Genomic DNA, 25,904 nt, shown 5'->3' on the forward strand with positions numbered 1-25,904 from the left:
TTTGGGTGAATAATTGATAGAGCTTCAGGAAGGTAGGAATTGGAAAGTGGCTCTGCCATCTTTTCTGATGGGCTTCATTTTTATTTTATTACCTTGTCTTCATTCCCTTAGGTGTTAGGGGATGGAGACTCTGGGGTCAGGCCTCACTCTGCCATATTTACCCAGAAGCCTTCTTGGGGCTTGCCTGTCTTTCTCTTTTCAAATGAAACATGGATGTGGGAAAGGGGAGTTCATTGTAGCCCAGTTTGGCATAAAAAGAGGTAACAGCCCACGTCTAACCTTGACAATATTTTACCATTATGGAGTTTCCTCTCTTTTTAATTTTCTGTTCACCCACAGATTATGCAATGTAATTTCTCTGGTTTTAAATACAAAGTAAATTAAAAGTAGAAGCACTTGGTAACACTGTAGCTATAGAGAATAAAGCTAAGTGAGTATGTTATCATTGTAATGAATCATTCCTTTTCATTCATTCACTCATCCAGCAAATATGTAGTGAGTGCCTACTATGTGCAAGGCACTACCCTGGGTGCCTGGAGTACATCACTGAGCAGGATGGACAAAGCTCCCCTGCCTGCGAGACACTTACATTCCAGCAGGCATGCGTGTGTAGGGTTGGGGGCAGGCAGCGACAGTAAATACAGCACATCTATAAAATATGTCACATGTTACAAGGTGATTTATGGACAAAGGGAATGACAGTGGAATGGGAGTTGCAGTTTGGAATAGGGCAGTCAGGGCAGCTGCCCTGAGAAGTTATATTTGGTGAAGGGGTCAGTGAAAGAGTGTCCCAGGGAAAGGGAACAGCTCGTGCAAGGCTCTCTGGTTCGCAGCTGGCTGGTGTGTTCAAGGAACCGGATGAATGACAAATTGGTGGAGCTGTGTCTGGTCCATGTGAGAGAAATGAATGGCCCAGCAAACTGTAACATTAATTGTTTTTACTGTTTTGAAAATTTACTGTACCAGATATTCATTTCACGTTTTTGTTTGTTTGTTTGTTTGTTTGTTTTTGGTTTTTTTTTTTAGAGGGAGTCTCGCTGTGTCGCGCAGACTGGAGTGCAGTGGTGCGATCTGCACACTGCAACCTCCGCCTCCTGAGATCAAGCAATTCTCCTGCCTCAACCTCACGGGTAGCTGGGATTACAGACGTGCATCACCACGCCCAGCTAATTTTTGTATTTTTAATAGAGACAGGGTTTCACCATGTTGGCCAGGTTGGTCCCAAACTCCCGACCTCAGGTGATCCACCCGCCTCGGCCTCCCAAAGTGCTGGGATTACAGGCATGAGCCACCGGGCGGTTTACATGTGTGATCTTTAAAAGGCAGAAACAAATAAGCAAAAATCATTACTAAAGGCCCACGAGGGTTGTTTCTATCTTAGAAAATGTGTAAAGAAAAGTGATACAACAATAAATGGTTTGATTTAATGAGAAGTCAAAAATCATAAGATCTGTTGAAAATAACATAATCACTTCTAAAAAAGATAATATATTTTATTGAAATAAAGCCTTAGAAGTCATCTGGTTTTACCTTTTACAAAGAAGAAAGCAGTCTAAGAGAGGCCAAATGACTTATCCCAAGCTATACGGCTAGGTAGTAGCAGATTCAAATTTATACTACCCAGGCTTCCTAATTCTTAGCCCAGAGCTGTGTCCACCCTACCACCCACCTTTTAATTCAGTGCGAGCTCAATTATTGCTAACAGTTTTATTGTTGACCTTCCATGGACTCGATAGTCAAATCAAGTCTTCCATTACAATAAATGGGATTTATTTGTATTTTGCAACATAACCTTGTTCTTTGGAGTGGGTTTCACTTAATCATCCTGGAAATCGGTTTTAGAAAGACTAAACATGATTTCTCCATCTCTCTGTGAGGACCAAATTGTTCTCTGTGATTATCTATCAGAACAAGCAGAACAAGGGGTTCTAATTAGTTTTCCTTTTGAGGTTTTTTTTTTTTTTTTTTTTTTTTTTTCTTTTTCCAGGCAGTCAGTCTCTCAGCCAAAGGGATTTTTCTGCAGAGCCTTTGTACTCAGGGACCAGGGTTAATTCATGAGTCCTGGGAGGTGGCTGATGAGGTTAGTTTTTCCATCCTGGAACAGCCCCGCCCTACCCCTGACCTCCTCCACTCCACCACTCTACTCACTCCACTCACTCCACTCACATTAGCTACAGAGAAACTGGATGTTGTCAGCCCCAGGGGTACCGTGAGACAGCTGGGTTCAGAGTGACTCTTGACCTTCCCTCTCTCACTCTCTCCCTCCCTCCTTCCTTCCCTTCCTCCCTTGCTTCTCTCTTTCTCTCTTTTTTTTTTCCTTTGCGCTCATCACTTTACGGTCTACTTCACTAATTGGTCTGTGAAAAGCTTCTTCCTTTTCCATTCATATACTCACTCTTGTTCCCCCTCCCTCTCATAGATAAAGATAACTATTCTGACTGATATGTATTCCTTTATTTGTGTGTGTTTTTGTAAGTGGTGTTTTGGACATACATTCTTTTTTGTTTTTTGAGACAGAGTCTGGCTCTTTCACCCAAGCTGAAGTTCGATCAGTGACGCAATCAGGGCTCACTGCAGCCTTGACCTCCCTGGCTCAGGTGATCTTCCCACCTCAGCCTCCCCACCGAGCACCTGGGACTACAGGTGTGCACCACCACACCTGGCTAATTTTTTGTATTAATTTTTTTTTTGTAGAGATGGAGTTTTGCCACGTTTCCCAGGCTAGCCTTGAACTCCTGAGCTCAAACGATCCACCCACCTCGACCTTCCAAAGTGTTGGGATTACAGGCGTGAGCCATGGGTGCCCGGCCTGGACATATATTCTTAATTTGCATTTGTATAGACCTGATTCTTTTCCTTACATTTTTTGCTCTGCACTGCATTTAGTCCATCCCCTCTAACTCTGCCAGTATTCCCTATGTGCTGTTTTGTATTTCTATATCTCTTCCCCCAGCAATGAGCTCTTAGATTGCTTCCAACTCCTTTCTTCCGACAGTATTACCTCATATAAACAACCTCATAGTGACCCCTCATGGATCTGTGTAGGAATTTTCCTGAGATGGAGATATCTATACCTATATCTATATCTCCCAAAAGAGGGTTTTTGGATTATAAGATATATGTGTATTTGCTAGCACAAATAATGAAGCTTTACACAAACAACCTAATACATGTCCCTTACGGTCTTTTTTAGAACTTTTCTTGGGTACATCTAACAGAACAAGATTGGAAAGTACATTCAATTTTACCCACACTGCCAACTTGCTGGCCAGTACGACTGTCCGATCTTTGTTTCCATTGGCGGTGAACAACGTTCCCTACATCACGTCCCAGCCTAAGCTTGGTATTGTCTAGATTTCTATACATATAAAGTGCTTTATCATTGTTGTTTACATTTGTTTCTTAAATTTCTGCGTTTGAGCATCTCTTTATGTGCTCGCTTTTGTGTTTCCTCTAATTCGAATCACCTGTTCATACCTTTGTTCTGTTTCCTGTGGAGGTTCTTACCTTTGCTGTTGGTTTTCAGTAACACCTTGCCCAGCCTAGATAGTGTTTCCCTTATTGGTCTTAGACATTAGCCTTGGTCTTAGACATCAGCTTGGATCACGTCTCCTTCATTGAGCAGAAATCCTTAATTTTGATATAAAAAATTTACCTTTGGGAGATTAATTTTAAAAACCACTTCTGACCACAGGCCATAAAGATACTCCTGCCTTATTTTCCATGAACTTTATAGTTTTACCTTTTACCTTTGGGACTTTATCTCCATGGGATCCACCACTGTTCATGGTGTGATGCTCTAGGCCAGTTTTCTTTTCCTCTGTAATTAGCTAGTTCTCCTCAGTTTGGGGAAAGCCTCTTCTTTCCCCATTATGGAATTTTAATTGTCACAATAGGAATTGGCATCTTTATATTATAACAATGTCATCCCATCTAGCACAACAGTGACTCTCCTTTTAGTCAGATCTTGCTTTATGTCTTTTAATAAAGGCTTAAAATTTTCCCTGTAAAGGTCTTATACAGTCTTTATTAACTTCATAGATCCTTTATCCTTCTCATTGCTTATTGTATTTTTATTATGTTTTGTATTTGATTATTGTAAGAGTGTTGAAATGCTGCTTTGTAGTTTTTTGCTTTAAGTTGATCTTGTATCTGGCAATTTTGCTCAGTCCTCTTATTCTAATAGATTATCTGCTAATCCTGATATTTTTCTATGTATTAGGTCATATTGTCTGAAAATAATGTTAGTTTTATCTCTTCCCTAGAAATGCTTATTATTTATAACTAACTAATTTCTTTTTTTTTTTTTTCTTTTTTTGAGACGGAGTTTCACCCTTGTTGCCCAGGCTGGAGTGCAATGGCTCAATCTCGGCTCACCACAACCTCCGCTTCCTGGGTCAAAGCGATTCTCCAGCCTCAGCCTCCCGAGTAGCTGGGATTACAGGCATGCGCCACCACGCCTGGCTAATTTTGTAATTTTAGTAGAGACGGGGGTTTCTCCATGTTGGTCAGGCTGGTCTCGAACTCCGGACCTAAGGTGATCTGCCTGCCTTGGCCTCCCAAAACTAATTTCTTTTCTTTATAGCACTGGTCAGGACGTCCAATACTGTATTCCACAGTATTGGATCTTATACAGTCCAGACAAGTGTGCATCCTTGTCTTTTTAAAGAGAATACATTTAAAGTTTCTTCACCAAATCAAATGCTTTTATAATCTTAACCAAATTAAGAAAGTTTCCCATATTTTTAATTTTTAAAGAAATATTTTTTTCAAATTATAGTTATGTGTCAAACTTTATCAAATTTTTTTCTGCATCTATTAAGATAATAATGACTTTCCTCTTTGGTGGATTGATATATTGAGTTAAGTGGTAGATTTTATGATGTTGAAATTTATTGCAAACGTAGGATACATTCTACTTGTTCATGATATGTTACTTTCAATTTTTTGATTCAATTACTTAATATTTTATTTATAATTTTTGCTTCTAAAATCGTAACTGAAACAAGCCTATAATTTTTCCTCTTCTTGTATTCTTACCCTGTTTGGAATAAAAACTGTAGTATCCTCATAAAATCAGCTAGATAGCTTTTGTCCTTTTTTGATTTTCTGGAACAACTTACATATGATAGGAAATTAAGTGTTTCATGAGCTTTTTCTTTTTCCCCCTTTAACTTGTCCAAGGTCCACAGGATCCATGAACATTTGATGGAGCTTACCTGTAAAGCCATCTGGGCCTAGGGCTCTTTGTCAAGGGAGGGCTTTGTTTGCTATTTCAGTGTATTTCATACTTTGGTCTGTTCAAGTTTCTGTTTTTTCCTGCACCAATATCCAACACTTCTGAGTGTTTAGAGGTCATTGTTCAGCAAACTTTCACTCCTCCTACCCCGTGGGAAGATTTAATTCCCTTTCCTGTTGGTGTTGGGCTTGGCCACATATCTTGCTTTGATCAATGGAGCATTAGTGGACTTGACATGGGCAGAGGACTTAAATGTCCTCACAGCAGGATTTAGCCCTGTCTTCTAAAAAGCGGCTGCGCTGGAACGGGACAGTCTCTTAGCTCAGCTTTTTTTTCTAGTCCCGCACACCTGCAGCATATGACACTTACATCAGTAACAGTGGTTCACTGCAGCTGTGAGCTGGGGTGACTGGTATATTACCAGACCCTCTGGAGGAATGTATATAGTTTTTAAAAGTGCTACCCCATGACCAACCCAGTCACCGTCGTAAATAAAAAAAACATATCTGCTTACAACATCTCCTCTCATATCACAAAATAACTGAAGTTGAAAAAGGAATTTCATAGTTAAAAAACTTTTTTGACTCTTCCAGCAGCTGTTTGTGTGTCTGCTGCACCTCTTCTTTAGCCCTTGGTCTTCAGCTTCTCAACTGTGCTTTTGAACCCTAGAGAGTTCCCATTCTCAGATTACCTGTAAGGTGATCACATCATTGAATGCAAGGTGAAAACAGGAGGTTGACCAGACAGGACCCTGGGCCTGTGGACTGTCCTTCACTCACAGAACCCACATCCAACCAGTTATTCCAGTGAAAGCAATAAGGAATAGGTAGGAAGTACTGCTGCACAGAGATTCGTTAGAAGACATGGCTTTTTTTCTGGAACAGATGAAGTCAAACAGACAGCTAGTGGAGATGGTGAGTCAGAAACTTGACTTGGAGGGCTTTTTTGCTTTAAGATGATCATCAGCTCCTGGAAAGGTGTACGTTGAGTTCCCTTTTCTGCTTGGCAAAGGGCTAAAGACTGAGGGGAAGGAGGTCACAGAAGTAGAAGAGCTGGTCTCTGCCCATAAGGAGCTTCGGAGTCAGCAATGTCATATACAAAACCTGGAAAAATTATGTGAGAAACTTTCACAAAATGCAATAGGGATTAGAGAGGAGATTTTTAGTTTTGAGGCCAAAACAGTGATTGATAGGCATGGCTGAGGGAGGAGGAGATAGCTGGAGAAGGAGGGAGAATGCTATGTTGTTTTCATTCACGTAGTGACCACAGAAATGAGGGATGGAGGGGCGAGAGAATAAGTTAAGTCAGGGCGGGGGTGGGGGAGAGTAGGGGGAGGTGTTTCCATTTTCCTTTAAGTGGATCCTTGGCTTCATTGCAGTAAATGGGGTTGTCAGTATATATTGCCCCTTTTGAAACCGACGAGTTTCACTGAGAATGGGATTAAAAGATTGCATGAAAAATTTAGGATCTGTATAAGGGAGAACATTTTATACAGCCCTGTATGAGGGCCGTCTAAAAGGAGTTAAATTCCCATTTAGGATTTTTTAAACCAGGATGAACATTCTATACCACAATGTCTGGTGGTTTTAACCAGAGATAGTACTGCCTCACCCCAGGGTATGTGAACATGTGTGTTTGTGGTAAGGTAGGGGTATCACTAGCAATTAGAAGGTGCAAGCCAGGGATGCTGATGACCCCGTCATGTACTGGAGAAGCTCTGTACAGCACATTGTCTGCCTAGAATCCTAAGGGCACACTTGTGGAGAAATAATGCACTTCCTAAGCTTCAGTCATTTAGGGTCCCCTTGTTTAATTTTTGCGGTATCTAGGTACCATTTCTACCACTAATTTAATGCTTTTTTTCTTTTTTGTCTTTTTATTCTTTTTTTTTTTTTTTTTTGAGACAGTCTTGCTCTGTTGTCCAGGTTGGAGTGCAGTGGCATGATCTCGCTCACTGCAACCTCCACCTCCCAGATTCAAATAATTCTCCTGCCTTAGCCTCCCAAGTAGCTGGGAATACAGGTGCCTGCCACCAAGCCCAGCTAATTTTTGTATTTTTAGCAGAGGTGAAGTTTCAGCATGTATGCCAGGCTGGTCTCGAACTCCTGAGCTCCAGTCATCTGCCTGCCTCAGCCTCCCAAAGGGCTGGGATTACAGGCGTGAGCCACCGTGCCCAGCCTAATTTAATGCTTTTCTTTAAATTTATTTTTATTTATGTATGTATTTATTTATTTATTTGAGAGAGAGTCTCTCTCTGTTGCCCAGGCTGGAGTGCAGTGGTGCGATCTCAGCTCACTGCAACCTCTGCCTCCCGAGTTCAAGTGGTCCTCCCACCACAGCCTCCCGAGTAGCTGGAATTACAGGCGTACACCACCATACCTGGCTAATTTTTTTGTATGTTAGTAGAGACGAGTTTTCACCATCTTGGCCAGGCTGGTCTGGAACTCCTGACCTCAAGTGATTCACCCACCTTGTCTTCCCAAAGTGCTGGGATTACAGACATGAGCCACCGCACCTTTAATTTATTTTTAACTGGCCCTTTAAATTTATTTTTAACTGACTTTTAACTTTTTAGTTGTCATTCTATATCTGCATTTTAATTTACTTATTGTGATCCTTGCAATCATGAGTTTGAAATGCTATTGATATTTTTCTAATCATGTTAAAATAGATGACTATTGCAATACAGAATGTTCATCTTGCACTCCGCTAGTGGCATGCATGCTAGCTTTGAGAAGTAGTAGCCAGATGGTCACAGTGGATTAATTTATGGCTTGACCTGATTTTATGTAGTATATCCTTGAGAGTTGACATCAAAGCCTTCGGACTCTCATTTTTAGGTAACTTTGTGTTCAGCAGAATTCACGAACTGAACGGGTCTCATGAGGATACTGTCCCTGATAGAGGTCAGACAGCACAAACAGCTGTGATTGCCTCTCTATATGTGCAAAGATGTCCATTTGGAAGGGCTTGATCTGCTTGGTGGGGTGGTGCTTATGTGCCAATTACCTTTGCTCCGGCCTGTGTCCACAGACTGCTGGCCATCTCCCAGTTATGTGGCCCTATTTACAAGGGCTAAGTGACCCTGAAAGTGTGGAAGAATCAGAGCAAACTCTGTCCTTACTTCCAAATAATTGGCTCGAAGCATATGTTGCATTCATGTTGGCCAAGAATGAGAGAGAAGGATGACAGAGTATAGCAGAAACACAGACACTCCCTTCCCAACACCCAACCAACAGAACGAAAATGCAGTTAGAAACAAAATCAAACCCAGCCCCATAGGCTCTTGCAGCAAGCAAACAAACAAAAAACAATTACAGCTTTATTTCAACCACTTTGAAAAGTGGCAGGCAAGGAAGGGTGCACCCCACCGTAGCCCCTCAGAAGCAGTACTGGAAAAGGAAGGCGAGAGGACCAGTTCCTGAGGGTTCCTCCTAATACAGATCAATATGGGAAGCAGCTGGTTGAGGAGGTGAGTGGATAGACTTGGTAAAAGTTAAAAAAACAAAAAACAAAAAACAAAACCCTTGGCAGAGTTAGGAAGGCACCCGGGGAGGCCATCTCCTAGTCTCTGTGTTGAGTTACAGGAAAGAGACCATAGGAGTGAGTCTGCCCTGGTTTGGCAGAGTGGGCCCTGGTCTAAGACATTTAACTCCCCTCCAAAAGAGGACAGAGTATAGAGCCCCCAAGGACAGGCCTCATGACTCCTACCTCTCCTCCATGGCAGAAGTGTTCATGGAAAGCAGCAGCCAACCTAAAGTTGTAGCTCAGAGGTAGAACGACACCTGGTTCCCTATAAAGTGAGGAGAGTGTCAAAAGATACATCAGCTTGCTCTGGGAGAGCAAAGAGCAGTTCTGGACAGAGATGTTCATGTTATAAATATGAACAAGATGGCAGTGAGTGTCATGACTGTTCTGTGAAATGCTGCAGCAGAGGAATGCAAGAGAGGAGCACAGCTTGTTGGCTGGGCACAGTGGTTCACACCTGTAATCCTAAAACTTTGGGAGGCTGGGGCACGAAGATCAGTTGAGGCCAGGAGTTTGAGACCAGCCTGGGCAACACAGCAAGACCCTGTCTCTATTAAATATATATATATATTTTTTTTTTAATAAAGAAAAGAAAGGAACACAGCTTGCAAAAATAAACATACAACCAATCTGGTCTATAAGAAAACCCAGTCCTAGAAAACTCAACCTCACAAGTATTTTATGCTATAGAAAGACTCAGCATCAATTGAGTAGAAACAAAAACTCAAGATGTCATCATGATAAAACAACAATGGGATTCTTTTAATTTTTATTTTTAATTGAGGTAAAATGTACATAACATAGAATTTGCCATTGTAACCATTTTTAAATGTACAATTCAGTTGTGTTAAGTACCTTCACATCGTTTTATAACCAATCTCCAAAAGTCTTCATCTTTCAAAACTGGAACTCTGCACCCATTAAACAATAATTCCCCATTTCTCCCTCCCCCACCCCCTGGCAACCAGCATTCTGCTTTCTGTATCTGAATTTGACGACTCCAAGTACCTCATATGAATAGAATCAGAAAGTATTTGTCCTTTTGTGATTGGCTTATTTTACTTAGCGTAATGTCCTCAAGATTCATCCACGTTGGATCATGTGTCAGAATTTCCATCCTTTTTAAGGCTGAATAATATTCTATTGTATGTCTCTGACATTTTGCATATCCATTCATCCAGTGGATACTCAGTTTGCTTCCACCTTTGGCTATTGTGAATAACGCTGCTATGAACATAAGTGTACGAATTTCTCTTTGAGTCCCTGCATTCAATTCTTTTGAGTATATACCCAGAAGTGGGATTGCTGGATCATATGCTAATTCTATTTTTAAATTTTTGAGGAACTGCCATACTGTTTTCCACAGCACCTGCACCATTTTCCATTCCCACCAATAGTGCACAAGGGTTCCAATTTCTCCACACCCTTGCCAACATTTGGGACTTATTGTTTTTTGTTTTGTTTTGTTTTGATAGTAGCTCTCCTAATGAGTGTGAAATGGAATGGAATTTTTAAAAGATAGAGCCAAGAAAAGAAATAAAGAACAAAAACACAATACAACGTTAAAACCAGAACACACACACACACACACACACACACACACACACACACACACACACAGGATAGACATAGCTGAAAATCAAAGAGTGAGATAATCCCAAGGAGGGGATTAAAGCAATAAGGACAATATGACAGCCATGGAGGAGAGGCACAGCCATCCAGCATATGGAGCAAGAAAAGAATGCAACCATGTGACCCAGGAAGATTTTCCCAAAAGGAAGAAACAACTGAATCTTTGGTTAGAAGGTTATGCCAGCCAGGCGCAGTGGCTCACGCCTGTAATCCCAGCACTCTGGGAGGCTGAGGCAGGCGGATCACAAGGGCAGGAGATCGAGACCATCCTGGCTAAAACAGTGAAACCCCATCTCTACTAAAAATACAAAAAAAATTAGCCAGGTCTGGTAGTAGGCGCCTGTAGTCCCAGCTACTCGGAAGACTGAGGCAGAAGGATGGCATGAACCCAGGAGGCAGAGCTTGCAGTGAGCTGAGATCGCGCCACTGCACTCCAGCCTGGACGACAGAGCGAGACTCCGTCTCAGAAAAAAAGAAGGTTATGCCACATATCTGAAAGTGCAGATGTAGAATGGATAACATATACCCTGGTCTAAAGTTTCAGTATTTAGACCTCAGACAGGAAAAGCAAGTTACACAAAATACTGGATGACTAAGTTGGTATCAGAATTCTCCACATCAGCAACCCCTACCATAAAGTATGAACAAGGTCTACAAACTTTTAAGGGAAATAACATTATTTAAATAATATAATTTAAAATTATGAATATAATTTTATATTATACTGTTAAGAATATAAAAAGATAAAAATAATATAAAATTTTTCTGTAAATATTAAGTTATTATTCCAGTGAAGGCAATAAACAGGATGCCTTGACCTGAAAGAAGTCAGAGACTATGGCAGTCATGAGCATTTCTTGAAAAAAAAAAACAAAAAAAAAACTAAAAACCTCCCTGTGATGAAATTGACCCAAATGACTCAAATCAGAAGAACAGACCCAGGAGTAGAAAAGCCACAGATGAAAAACAGTAACAACAGCAACAACAACAAAACACTGGTGAGCATTCAACCATAACAATGCCACCTTAGGACTAAACAATGGGACAAGGGGGCATGGATGATTGTTAAAGAAATGTATAACTATTAGGCATCTGACAAAATAAAAATTATGTAAGTGAAAAAAATCAAGTGTGAGGAAGTGGAGAGGAAATGTAAAGTAATTATAGAGTATTACTATAAAAACATGCAGTTAACCCTTGAGTTTTCGTAACTTTTTTCTGTGCATTAAATTGTGTGTGTGTATGTTTTCAAGTATGTTAACTTGTAACCGCTGGTCAGAATGTCATTTTGTTTCACTTCTGCTTTTTCTTCTGTTACATCCAAACAAAATTAAATAGCTCTTACTAGAAAGAAAAGTTCATATGTTATCATTTTAAATGAACCCATTACCCTCTATCTAGCCTTCTACCAGTGTATGTGCATACAGAGATATCCAGAATGATGGTCACCAACTGTAAACACAATAGCGGGATATTGGATGGTTTCTTTTCTTCTTTGCGCTGTTTTCTGTTGCTTTAATTTTTTTTAATGAGCCTATGTTTTTATACAAGCCGTAAAATCATTGCTGTTAATCTCAACTATTGATCAGTAGTGTCATCAGTATTCTAATTGCGTCACAGTCATTGTTTTTTAAATAGTAGTGTTGACAAACACCAGAAAGAGCCCTTGACAATATTTTTGCAACTCATCTCTAAGGTGCTGGCCGCTGCCCAGAGGCCAAAGACATGGGCTGTGGAAAACATCAGCTCTTGTAATAAGGTGCCTTTGCCTTCTTACTGAATCATAAATCAAAACACAATAGTGGACTGATGAGCATGAAGTAGACTGACCTGAATCCCTGTGATGCTGATGGATGGGAGTATAGTGTACTGTGCTGTCAAACAAATGTCTGAACCTAGCAAATGACTTTGGATGTTTGGAGTCCGTCTCAATCTCTGCACTTGGCTGCTGTGAGTGCCTTTCACTTCCTCCATTGCGATTCTCCTGCCTCTGGGCCTTTGCACATGCAATTCTCTCTTCTCGAGATGCACCACGCCCTGTTCCTCCTTCATCACCCAGCTCCTCCTCCTAGTGTTCAGGACTTAGCTTTAGCCTCCTTCCCCTGGAAGGCCTTCCCTAATGAAGTTAGGAGCTCCTTCTGTATAACCAAAGGCACTGCTCACTGGTTTTGCTGGGCACATTTATAACCATTCACTCAATGTCATGCTTCTTAGCAGACTGGCCTCAGGCAAATAAGAATCTAGTTCAGGAAGTGTAAGGTCAGATTTCCTCGTTGCCCCGTCTCATACTTCCTATTCCTCTTCTGGGCTCTGCCAGAACGGTAACTCCACTCTTGTGGCCTCTGCTACGAACAAACCCTGCTCTCTTCCCTTCCTGCTACCCTATGGCCTCTTAGGTTTATTTTGTTCTCAGCAGCCCTCTTGGCTCCGGCTTCTGTTAGCAGCTACACCTTTTCTCGGTAATATTTCAAGTTCAACCTCATCGGGGAGGGTAGCTGTTTGGTTTAGCCTTTGTCCTCTAGCACCTGCCTTTCCTGCAGGGAGGGGCATTCCCAGCCTTGGAACAGGCCCCATCACTAAGGCCACAGACAGTGCCAGAGGGAGCTGGGGTCTGTGCAGCCATTCTTGAATTCCCCCAGAATGCCTTGCCTGGCCTTGAGTAAAAGGGATAGAAGTGAAAAAAGCCTGTTACAAAGCAACATGTACGAGGTAACCCTTCATGTGTGTTTTATATATCAAAGAAAATAGACTAGTTATTATCAATGAATTTTTCTGGTGGGATTTCTAGTTATTTTTATTTTGTTGCTTTCAAAGTTTCTGTAACAGGCAGGGTGCTGTGGCTCATGCCTGTAATCCTAGCACTTTGGGAGGCCAAGGCAGGTGGATCACCTGAGGTCAGGAGTTCAAGACCAGCCTGGCCAACATGGTGAAACCCTGTCTCTGCTAAAAATGCAAAAATTAGCTGGGCGTGGTGGCAGTTGCCTGTAATCCCAGCTACTTGGGAGGCTGAAACAGGAGAATCACTTCAACCCAGGAGGTGGAGTTTGTAGTGAGCCAATATCATGCCATTGCTCTCCAGCCTGGGTGACAGAGTGAAACACCGTCTCAAAAAAAAAAAAAAAAGTTTCTGTAAAAAACATTTTCACGGATACTTAACAGCATTGAAGCCCTGAATCATGGCGTTGTACAGAGCAGCCCCCAGGAAGAAGACAAGAGCCAATTGGCTCTGCCATTTGGAAGCATTGCCTTCTTCTCCCCACGATTCTCATTTCTGCCCCCAAATGATGTGTTTGTTGCCTTGCTCATTTCACCGGGGTGTCTTTTTCGTCCTCAGGTGACAGATTGACTGGGATCCCCTCGCACATCCTCAACAGCTCCCCATCAGACCGGCAGATTAACCAGCTGGCCCAGAGGCTGGGCCCTGAGTGGGAGCCCGTGGTGCTGTCTCTGGGACTGTCCCAGACGGATATCTACCGCTGTAAGGCCAACCACCCCCACAACGTGCAGTCGCAGGTGGTGGAGGCCTTCATCCGTTGGCGGCAGCGCTTCGGGAAGCAGGCCACCTTCCAGAGCCTGCACAACGGGCTGCGGGCTGTGGAGGTGGACCCCTCGCTGCTCCTGCACATGTTGGAGTGATGGTGCCTCCAGCAACCGCTGGGGAGTGTGTCCCTGAGTCATGTGGGCTGAATCCTGACTTTCACTCAGAGCAGGTGGTTTTTTGTGTAGGTTTGTTTTTTGTTTTTGATGATCTTCAGATGGAAGGAGAAAACAGGGTTTCCACTAGACATTACTTGAAAGGCCAGATTACTCAGCAGATCTCCCATGTTGGCTCAACAATTCTTTGTTTTTAATTGCTTGAAGATTGCATTGTTGTAATTGTTCAGTTTTTAAATGTGTAATGGCATTTTAATAGACTAGTAAATCACAGTGGTTCAAAATATATATCCATATATATATCTCATGTCATCACATTACAGGCAGGTGTCTCATATGTAAAACATTTACCTGAATGTTGTCTGAGGACTGAACTGTGGACTTTACTATTCATAATGATAAAATAATAAAATGTGAATTACTATATATAATGTGCCTCACTCATGAGAAAGTACCGTGTTGGGTTTTTTTTTTTCTTTCTCATTCCTGTGTTGCATAGATTAAGGGTGTAAAATTACAATAGTCTTTTTTTTCTTTTTGGAACAGAATTAATAGTAACAGTGAAATGGTTACTTTCCCAAGTCAGGATAAATAGCTCAGGCAGGATGTCTGTATTAAATATTGTAAGACACTAAAGCTCCCTGCAAAGACCAGTTCAAGGACCAGCATGCATACCTGAGCCCTTCATCTTTAAAAGATCGCTCGAGAAAATCCTGTGCTGTTTATTGAAAGCATTAAGTCAGGGGACGAGAGGGGGTGTGGTCTTTCCATTGAAGCCAGAATGACTGAAGTGTTGTGCTCCTAAGGAGTATGATTTAGTCTTCTGTCCTTTTATCAATAGCACATGGTGTTTATAGAATGCTTTACTGTTCTCACGGCTTTTCCTGTATGTGATCTCATTTGGACCTCTCGGCAATGCTGTGGGGCAGTGGGCAAGGTGGTTCACCTCCTTCTGTACAGAGATTGAGTGATTGGCCCAGGGTGAATGAGCTTGGGTGCCGGCTCCTGAGCCTTTCCAACTGCTCCACAGGGCTCCTCCCCTTCTCTCTTGCATGCTCATTGAAGAAGCTTGAATCCTGCTCCCCGCCTACTAGGTGTATGGCCTTGGACAAGTTACTTACCCTCTCTACACCTCAGTTTCCTCATTGGCAGAATGGGGAAATGATTGTACTCACCTCTGAGGTCTTTGTGATGATTAAAGCAATAATGTCCGCCAACAGCACATCCAGATGCGGCTCATTGTCAGCTTTCAGGAAATGGTAGCTGTTAATTTGCCGCCACTGTGGCTGAAGGTATGGTTAGACCACAGGCAAAGCTGAATAGTGGCTGAAAGCTGAGGGCACTGTGAGAGGAGCTACTATTGCCACATTTCTTACTAAGCTTTAAAATGGGATTTGATTTTATAAACTTTACAATGGGGCCAGTCTGTGATCTATCCTTCTTAATAATTACGCAATCTGTTTCCTAATTCTAACATAACTCAGGATTTTTCAAAAGGGAGAAAAAAATCATGTTTTTTATTTCTCTCCATTCCAAGAATAAGTTTATAGAATGGTAGAATTGAGCACGAAGTGGGTGCTTAAAAAGATGACAACAGTGTGTGGATAACATCCTTTCAGGCATCTTGTAACCGTATTCCTGTTACTAAAAAAGAGCTGCTATGCCACAGTTTATTCTTCCAGTGAATTCGGTTCAAAAGGACAGTCTACTGGCCTTATCAGTTCAAATTTTTCATTTTGTAGCCCAGCCAATAATTCATTATCTTGTAAAATTCTCATGCTTTTGGCCATATCACTGTGCCCAGTGATAGACTGTACTGCTGTGGCATCTTCAGTGAATCACTTGTCATTTTGAACCTGGGACTTATTACATTGCTGTCTTCCCCCTGGGTTTCCTAATAGAGAGTTGCTTTGGCTTTTGTTCTCACAGCTCAGAGTCACATTCATGGATGAGTGAGTAGAGCTGGGCTCTGCTGCGTCTGACTAGATGGCATTTTAGAAGCAGGTCTGATGATTAGCTGGGTCATCTTTCCGCCATTCACCATTTGCAAGGAATCTGTCATGCATAAAGACACTCGTGGGCTCTGTCAGCAGTGAGAGACAATTAGTGAAGAACAAGCCCACGATGGGCCAGACAGACAGGGCCGAGGGGGCCCTTAGAGACCTCTGACTTGTTGCCCTTCACAAGCAGAGTGTCTTCACCACCAAATGGCGGCAGCCCCTCCCTGGCCTGCTCACGTGCTTGCAGAAGATTTGCAGAGTGGAAGAACAGAGCAGCTGAATCCCTATCTTGGTACTACCTCTGGCCATGAAGAATAATGCTACATAGCAGCTGCCTACCTCCTAACAGAACTGGGGAGGTGAAGAGCCTGCAGGGATTTCCTGTGTTTGTATGGGAGAAGATTCTACAATTTCAGAGACTGTTTATCCCCAAGAAAACTGAATGAATGCAGCGAGGTGGCAAGAGCATTTGCAGGCACTGACAGAAAGTATATGAATATATAGTCTTGCACCACTTTGGGTTGGGTTGGAGTGTGTGTGTGTGTGTGTGTGTGTGTGTGTGTATGTATGTGCATATGCATGCATGAGTGTGGCCCTTCATGTTTTTAAAACTATAACTTTTATTAATTTTTTCAATATGAAGTACATGTTTATTATGGCAGTTTGAAAAAAAACACAATAAGATGAAGAAAAATAAGAATTACCCCTACTCCCATCTAAGCACTGTACATCCCAATTTTTATCCCTGTCCTCCAATTCGTTTTCTCTGCCTGCATATCCTTTTCATAAAAAGAATAGGATTTTCTCTGCATTTCCTTATAGAAAGTGTTATATTTTCCAACTGATAATACACTTATTTTTTTTGTCGATGTGGGACTATTTAGAGAGACTAAAATGTGTAATTAAAATGATGCATCTTTTTAATATTCCTCAATGGCGTACTCCAAATGATCTTTATATTCATGGCTTAAAATTAACTAAATTAAGTTTTCAATTTTATTACAAGAATGGGATTATATTGTACCTGCTGCTTTACAAGTGGCATCTTTTATATAACATCAAACTGTCTTTCTGTGTCATTATGTCTCTGTGCCAATGATTTCAATATCCTTTGTGTTCACAACACACTTTCGAGTCCTATAATTTTTGGTGGCATGTTTGAAGAGATAGAAGGACACTTAGCTACTAAAAAGATGACAATAAATATAGCAATGTCTTTCACTCTCAAAACCATTGTCCCACTTTTTGCTCCATCCCCGTTTGGAACCATGTTCCAAACAGTAGAGCTGTTTACGGCTCCCCTCTATGCACTCTTATATCCTCAAAAAGCAAAGTTTAGCACAGTCTGGGCTTTATTCTGAGATTTTATCTCTTCCTAACAGCAAGATGGCCTCTACACTGCCTGATGATCCAATCAACTTCGTGTTCCATTTCCACAAGAGTACGTGTTCTGGGAGGGCAAATGAATTTTACCTGTTGATCAAAATGTGATGGCACGCTTATGAAGGGTTGATAGTCTACGTGTTGCCACTATTCGCTGCCGTCATTTTCAATGGTGCATAGCTTTCCAGTGTGTGGATGCACCGTCATGTCTTAACCACTTCCCTGCGTGGATCTTTAGGTCGGTTTTGCCTTTTCATTGTTATAAACAGTGATGCAAGGAAGGGAGTGTTTGTGGTTAAATCTTTACATTCATCATATGTTACAATGAACTGGATCCCTGCTTTGTTTAGCGCCAAACATATTTTCATTTTGTTCTCAATTAGCTTTTTTATATAGCAAACTACCCCCAAGATGTAATGGCTTAAAACAACAAATGTATTGGCTTAAAATTTAGCCCACAATTCTGTGAGCTGGCTGGGCTTGCTCTTCCGATCTGAGCCAGCTCAGCTGATTTCTGCTGGGCTCTCTCATGTATCTGTGGTCAGCTGGTGGGTTGGCTGAGGCAGGATGCTCTAGGGCGGCCTCACTCATGTGTCTGGAAAGTAGCAGGCTATTTCCTGGGGCAATGGGTCATTTGTGTCTAGGTCACACGCCTTTTATCTGTCAGGTTACCCTGTCTTCTTTACTTGGTAGTAGTGGCAGGGGTTCCCCGGACAGCAAGAAGGCAAGCCGCCATGTGGAAACACCCTTCAAGCCTCTGTTTGCATCCCTTTTGCTGACATTTCTGGCCAAAGCCAGTCATGTGCCAGCTCAGAGTCAGTGCGGGAGGGCTCTACCAAAAGGCATGGAGAGAGGAGCGGAATAATTTGGGTCCGTTTCTTGCAATCCACCACAGCCAATATTTTTAAATTGAGATTTCTGGGCCCTATTGAAAAACAATCTTTGGCTACTCTGGATCCCTGTCCTTGAATCACAATAACAGGCAAGCCTTTTCTAGCATGCCACGGTCCTTCACATCCCCCACCCCACAGAATGCACATCCTTTGCCCAGCTCCTTCCACCTGCTCACTACCTGCTCAGCCACACACGTTTATGTTTATGGCCTCCAGACATACAGCCATGATGATGCTTAGCATAATCTCCTAGAAGTGGAATTGCCAGGCTTAAAGTATTAATAACATATTTTTAAAAACTATTTTGACTTTTTAATACTTTTTAAAAACTTTTAACAAATATTTTAGGGATGGATGTGGTGGCTCACGCCTATAATCCCAGCGCTTTGGGAGGCTGAGGCGGGCGGATCACTTGAGCTCCAGGAGTTCGAGACCAGCCTGGGGAACATTGTGAAACCCCGTCTCTACTAAAAATATAAAAATTAACCAGATGTGATGGCCAGTGCCTGTAATTTCAGCTACTCGGGAGGCTGAGGCAGGAGAATTGCTTGAACCCAGGAGGTGGAGGTTGCAGCGAGCCAAGATCGCGCGCCACTTCACTCGAGTCTCGGAGACAGAGCAAAACTCCGTCTTAAAAAAAAATTAACTTCGGTGGCCCACTGTGAAAGTTGCTGTTGGACACACAGACACACACACACAGCCCTGAGGCAGCAGGATGAGTCTGTCTTCATCCCTTTCTCTGGGGAGTTCTCCAGGTGTGGCAGCTTTGGACAGAGCCTCACCTCATTCAGTTATTCAGCAAACTCTCAAGCAGAGGCTACTGCACACCAGTCACTCCGCTAAGCAGGGAGGTGAAAAGATTACTAATAAATACACAGTTCCTCTTCTCCAGGAACTCACTGTTTGACCAGTGAGACAGACATGAAGCTCTAATTACAACACAATGCAATCAAGCCTGCGCCTGAGTATCGAGTCTATGGGAATGCAGAGGAGAAATGATCCATTTGCCTGGCTTCTTGGGAAGTGAGAGGTATGGGAAATAATAAGGCTGTATCTAAGGCTCTGTCACTTGGGCAAGTTACTCCACCTTTGGGTGCCAGTTTCCCCACATGTAAAATGCAAACAAATAACAGTACCCACCTATGGTCACAGTGAGGATTCCATGAGATGAAAGGTATAACATGCTTAGAACAGTGCCTGGCAAAGATGTTTTGTTAAACCATTGAGTTGAATTCTTTTGGCTATCAGAGTTTTTCTTTTTCTTTTTCTTTTTTGAGACGGAGTCTTGCTCTGTCGCCAGGCTGGAGTGCTGTGGCATGATCTTGGCTCACTGCAATCTCCACCTCCCTGTTTCAAGTGATTCTCCTGCCTCAGCCTCCCGACTACAGGTGGGTGCCACCACGCCCAGCTAATTTTTGCATTTGTAGTAGAGACGGGGTTTCACCATATTGGCCAGGATGGTCTCAATCTCTTGACCTCGTGATCCACCTGCCTCAGCCTCCCAAAGTGCTGGGATTACAGGCGTGAGCCACTGCGCCCGGCCCAGTTTTTCTAATCTTCTTCACCCTCCCAGGGCTCTGAGAAGTGTGAGGGTAGAATCACCTCCTGCAGATGTTTGTGGTATAGAAATAGAAACTGCATAGTCTCTCAATATCTTTATCAGGACTCTAAAGATAAGTGGCTGTGAACTGTGGCACACTTCAGAGCATACTCAGAGTTGGGGTGGATTCTCATCTAACAGTTGGCTACCATTAAATGAATAACTACAGTCTTTGAGCAAATTCTTGCTGATTGCAAAACACTATGCAAGTTACCAGAGATACAAAGATGAATAAGCCATAGTCTCTGCTCTCAGGATCTCAGCCTACTGGGGAGACAGCTATAACCACCAGCAACTATGGCAAGCACAGAGGGAGCAATTAAGTTGGCCACAGAGGAGGTAATACTTCAACTGAGCTTTTGTAAGTCCTGCCCAAGTTAGCATGTTGGTCTCTTTGGGAGGCCTTAATGTGTATGGGCAGCAGAATCCCATTTAACTTATTTTACATCCAGTTTGACAAATGGCTCTCCTTGCCATGGGTATGCAAGATAAATATGCCTCCAAAATGTGATCTCAGAGCAATTTAGAAACTAAGTGGCAAATATCCTATACATAGAAACTAAGTGGCAAATATCCTATACATCAAGATGACAGTGACATTGAGAAACATGTGGTTTGTTAATCCACAGTGGGATCAAGATCAGGCTTCAAGTTTTAGGTATTAGGCTTATTTTGGGGTTCTTTTTTATGACATCCCTATCCCTTTTCCTCTAAAACTCCCACATATTCAAATTAGATGTTGCTGGCATACAGGGGATGTTTTTTAATGTAATAACTGCCTGTTTACTTCTTGGAACTATAAACAAAGCTTAGAAGAACAGGGATTCTATCTTGTTGGCATTTAGTGTTCTTACAGGAAAATTAAAGTCTCACAAAGACACAGTTCAGTGAGCCAATTAAGCCTTGTCTATTAAACTTATGCAAAATATATGGCAATAATTCTGATAGCTATTGTTAATTCAAAGCATAGGCTATGAAATCCAGGTTTGAGCACTTAAAAAGTAAAAAAAAAACCCAACATCTTGGCAATACTCATAAAGTTTCCATTTCATTTTCATATTCTATCTCTAAGCAGGGCTGTTTTTGATGTCAAATTACATTCTTAATGGAGAATATTTGGAGGAAGTATAAAACGGATTGGATTTGATCAAGTAGTTACTAGTCTTTCTTTTGGTGACATATAACCTCCTACTTGTCAGCTTCTAGAAGATGAATCTATTTTGTGAGGACTTGGCCAATATCAAGGTCTTCAGCACGACTCATCAGCCTGTTGCTAATTTGAGGACAACAAATGCCTACAAATGCTTTAAGTAAGCCCAGTTACAGACTGCTGATGAATTTGGTGCTCCTGGTATGTGCCCTGGCCAAGAATGAGGGTGTCTGTCTAGGAATATTTCTTTGAATATAAATAGTAGGTAGTGGTTTATCTTTGTCCATTTAGTGTTGCTACATGGGAATACCTGAGGCTGGGTAATTTATAAAGACAAAGGGTTTATTTGGCTCACGATTCTGCTGACTAAAGACTGGGCATGTGGTGAAAGCCTTGGGCTACTTCCACTTATGATGGAAGAAGGCCAAGGGGAGCTCGCTGTTCAGAGATCACATGGCAAGAGGGGGAGCAAGAGCTTGTAGACAAGTGATGTATGACAGTCTCCATCTTCCAGGGACTTCTGCCTCCACATCATCTCTTTACAACCAGAGCCCCCAGACAGAGAAGGACTGAGTCTTTTGTGGCTAGCACATTGGAGATAGTTGATTTCATGGACAAATTGTATAAAGTGACATTTATTTTTTATGCTGGGAAATTACTTCCAACAATATATTTTTGTCCAACCATCTGCTTGAATCAAGTTTCTGTCAGCCTCTGGAAGTAATAATTATTCCCTGCTCTGAAACTGAGCTTCATGCTGGTTTTCTGCTGAGGGAGCAGACCCTTTGGCTGTCTGTTATCTATTGTCAAGAGCTCTTTTGTCACTCATTATTGTCAGCTGCTGATTTCCCAACAGACACTTTAAGGCTATAAATAAACCCTCCCAACACAAATCCCCTCTTTATGAAAGTGTGAAAGACAAAATACACCGGTAAATTAGGATATGATTTTTATTCAGGCTGTTGCCATAGGAGGACATTCATTAGTAAGAAATATCTCAAAGAAAAGAATGAGCCTGGCTTTTATGGAGACAAAGAGAGTCTTATGGGAGCATGACGAAGGACGGAGGTGGGTCTTACTTCAGAGTATGCAAAGCCTGTGTGGTCCTTGGCAGTTAGCCAGTTCCTACAACCCAAAAGGGCAGATTTCTTAACATCTCTGCTTTTTAGAGTACAAGACTTAGATTAAGTTCAACATTGTCAGTCCTCCCTTTTGTTGAAAATGAACATCATTGCCACTGTTGGGACTCAGAAAACAATACCCCAAAATGAAAGCCTCCAAAGCAGCCTCAGAAGCAAAGTCTCTCTCTGACCTTCTGTTGCCCGCTCTGTCTCTCACCCCTCATTCTCCCCGGAGATAAGCCATAGAAACTGTAATCCCTCTTCCCCAAGCTGGGTCATAGAAACTAGAACTCCTGTTCCCCAAAGCCAGCCATAAAACCTAGAAATATTATTCTAACCTTCCACCATTCTTCTGTGTAACACTTGGCCATTAAGAAACTAAGACCCTCATCCTAGAGGGGTCCTACCCCATACCTGGGAGGAAGGAATGCTGCATGGAGAGGCCAAGAAGGATCTGAACAGCCAGGCCTTGTAGGTTTCCCCAAGCAGTCTATTTCCATTAGATCATAGCCTTTTTTGTCCTATCACATTTCCTCATGACTGTCCCTGCTTCATCAAACCTAAGCATAAAATCAGAGAGCTTCTCCTGAGTCTCTGGGTCTTCGTTCTGAAGGCTCACCTGTCATGTAAAACTATGATCAAATAGGCTGTTCATTGTTTGAAGCAATAAAGTGCAAATGAAACCTGTCTTTACATGCACAGTGGGGCATATGCTTCCATAAATGCCTGATTGTGTGTGCAGATGAGTGTTTAACACACCCAGTTACCTGTTTGCTATATTTATATTTTTAGGGTTAATGTAAGTGCTTTCATTTTTTAAAATGAAATTGTTTTAAATTGTTTTTTAAAAAGCTATAATCAAATACATTTGTTACTTTTTTTCTGATTAACTTGTCTTTTGTTATAGGGTGTTGGCCATGATCCTTATGATGGGGAGGAAGGGAATCACCAATTTTCTACCCCATCCCACTGAGCAACTTAGAGATGACCTAAGGCCTCGTTACCTGTGTGGAGTAACTGGGAATTGGAAGGTGAGGTCCAATTATATCCAAGTCTTGGCATCAAACTGTGAAAGACAAAATGCACTGGACAATTAAGGATATGATTTTATTCATGCCCTTGCAATAGGGAGAACATTTATTAATGAAGAATAACTCAAAGGAAAGGCAGGGGTCCTGGTCTCTCATGAATCCTCATGGGAGCCTTGAGGAAGGATGAAGGTGGGTCTTATCACAGAATATTCCAGGGCTGGGTTGTCCTTTGTGGGGATGGCTGTTTCTTTTGAAACACAAAAGGGTGGGAGATTTCTTTCTCTCTCCCTTTTTTTTTAAGAGACAGGGTCTCACTCTGTCTCCCCAGCTGGAGTGCAGTGGTGTAATCATGGCTCACTGCAACCTCAGCCTCTCGGGCTCAAGTGATCTACTTCAGCCTCTCAAGTAGCTGAGACTACAGAACTACAGGTGCACCACCCCGACCAGCTAATTTTTTTTTTTTTTTTTTTTTTTGTAGAGATGGGGTCTCCCCGTGTTGCCCAGGCTGATCTCGAGCTCCTGGGCTCAAGCCATCCTCCTGCCTTGGTCTCCCATAGTACTGGTATTACAGACATTAGCCACTGTATTTGGCTCATGTAGGGGGTTTGTTAACCATCACTACTTTTAGGGAACAAAAGCCTTGGAGGAAGTTTAACAGTGTGAAAATTCTTCAACTTTTAAGAGGCCAACGCAAATTTGAAAAAAAAAAAAAGTTTTTATAAGGTTTAGGTATGAGATATCAGAATTCTGACATCTTAACTGTTTGCTTGTTCAATAAGAGGTACTTAAGCTAACTCCGTATTTAATTTGAGTAAAGAAAAACAAATGGCCTGTCTGACCAAAGCTAAACAACAGGAAAGGAAACACAGCTCCTTTTACTTTCCTAGAGAATCATGGACCAATTTTCAATTTGGACCAATCATGGAACCTTTTTCTGTAGCTTATAGAAATTCATTCAAAGTGTACTTTTTGAGCACCTGCCATGTGCCAGGCATGAATATAGGTGGTGGGGATATAGCAGTCAATGTGACAGTCTGTAATTTCTCCCCTTGAGCCCCTTGCTATGGAGAAAGAGAATGCAGCAAAGGGCAGGAAGAGCCAGGCAAAGGAGTAGTACTGTTTCCAAAAGGTCAGCCAGAGAAGACCCCCACAAGAAGGTGACAGGAGTAAAAACCCGAGGGAGGGAGCCGTGGTGAGGCCTGAAAGAACATTTTGGGCAGAGGGAACAGTAAAATGGGAAAACCCTGAGATGGGAACTGTTAAAATAATTAATCAGGAGGACATTTACATGAGTCACCTTCAGCACCTTTGGTTGCTACCTAAGCAAATGGAAAACCAACTCAATGTAAACAGTAAAATGAAACCAGCGTAACCAATCAGAAACTGCCAGCTAACTTCTAACTAGAGACTTTACCAATCAGAAACTGACCTCTCACCAGGGACTTTCTGCTTTAACCAAATATTTTCTTTGTCTTGCTTCCATGAGCACCTTATAAAAGCCCCCTCCTCTCCTCCCCTCGGAGCGCCGGGCTGCTTGTGGTCTGGTGCTGCCCGATTCCTGAATCATTTAAAGCTCAAATAAACTCATGACATTTTAATATGCATAAATTTATCTTTTAACAGAACTTGGCCAAGATTTTCAAAGAACGGCGAGGAGTTCAGAGTCTCTAGAGTGCCGTTGTAAAGAGGGGAAGGGTAGTGGCTGAGGCCTGAGAGCTGAGGGAGCAGAGGCTGCAGGGTGGTACAGACGACTGTGATGACTTTGGATGTTACTCAGGTTGAGGCAGGAAAGTACTGACATGATGGCTTTGAGCAGAGATGGGACACCATCTAACATATTTTCAAAGGATTACCCTAGCTTGTGTGATAAGAGGATTGAAGCAGGCAGACCAGTGAGGAGCTGTTGCACTGCTCTTGAGAAGATGGGGGCTCCAATCAAGATGGCCATAGTGAAGTGTGGTGGAGGATGCTTAGGTCTCCTTCGGGAATTAAACATTTATTCCTCCAGCAGCCAGGAAGCTCCAGCTAATGGCCTTTGGCTGTCAGCCCTCTTCAAGTATTGCCTCTGCTAAAGACAGTTGTCTTGCCCAGTGACACTTCCCCTGCCTGGAGGCTTGTTAGTGAGGGCTACAAAGGCCTGGCCCTGAACCTCAACTCAGGACAACTCCTAAGGGTCATCCCAGTTCAGAGCTCCTCAAGGAGTCCGCTCAGGCCTTCCTTGTGACTACATCACAGCCCAACTTCTTCCTTTCCACAGGCATTGATTCCAAGAGTACCCCCTAATGAACTCCCCACCCACTCAGCTCCATCCCAGACTCAGCTTCCAGGGGAACATAGCTTGTGCATTGAGGTGGTGAGCAGTGGTCAGGTTCTGAATATATTTTATTTCATTTTCTTTCTTTTTTGAAGACAGGGTGATATGGTTTGGCTGTGTCCCGACCCAAATCTCACCTTGAATTGTAATAATCCCCAGGTGTCAAGGGCAAGGCCAGGTAGAGATCCCTGAATCATGGGGTCGGTTTCCCCCATACTTTTCTCGTGGTAGTGAGTAAGTTTCATGAGATCTGATGGTTGCATTAATGGGAGTTCTCCTGCACAAGCTCTCTTACCTGCCACCATGTAAGAGAACCTTTGTTTCTCCTTTGCCTTCCACCATGCCTTTATGAGGCCTCC

General features: G+C 42.4%; 1 protein-coding gene across 4 annotated transcripts in view; it reads left to right on the forward strand.

The window, feature by feature from the left end:
* CRADD (CASP2 and RIPK1 domain containing adaptor with death domain) overlaps positions 1 to 25,904 on the forward strand; it is a 373,889-nt gene that overhangs the window by 158,586 nt on the left and 189,399 nt on the right. For 2 of the 4 annotated variants that reach the window (XM_003816868.4, XM_055095990.3), the window contains exon 3: positions 13,734 to 14,477. The exons of 1 other annotated variant lie outside the window; for it this stretch is intronic. In XM_003816868.4, the coding sequence (XP_003816916.1) occupies positions 13,734 to 14,035 (302 nt within the window). In that variant the 3' untranslated portion in view covers positions 14,036 to 14,477. Of the gene's footprint in view, positions 1 to 13,733; positions 14,478 to 23,107; positions 23,232 to 25,904 lie in introns of those variants that run through there. One more of the 4 variants, XR_010108940.1, reaches the window with a different exon arrangement.

The sequence above is a fragment of the Pan paniscus genome, chromosome 10, assembly GCF_029289425.2.
Source record: "Pan paniscus chromosome 10, NHGRI_mPanPan1-v2.0_pri, whole genome shotgun sequence".
In the NCBI taxonomy this organism is placed as follows: domain Eukaryota; kingdom Metazoa; phylum Chordata; class Mammalia; order Primates; family Hominidae; genus Pan; species Pan paniscus.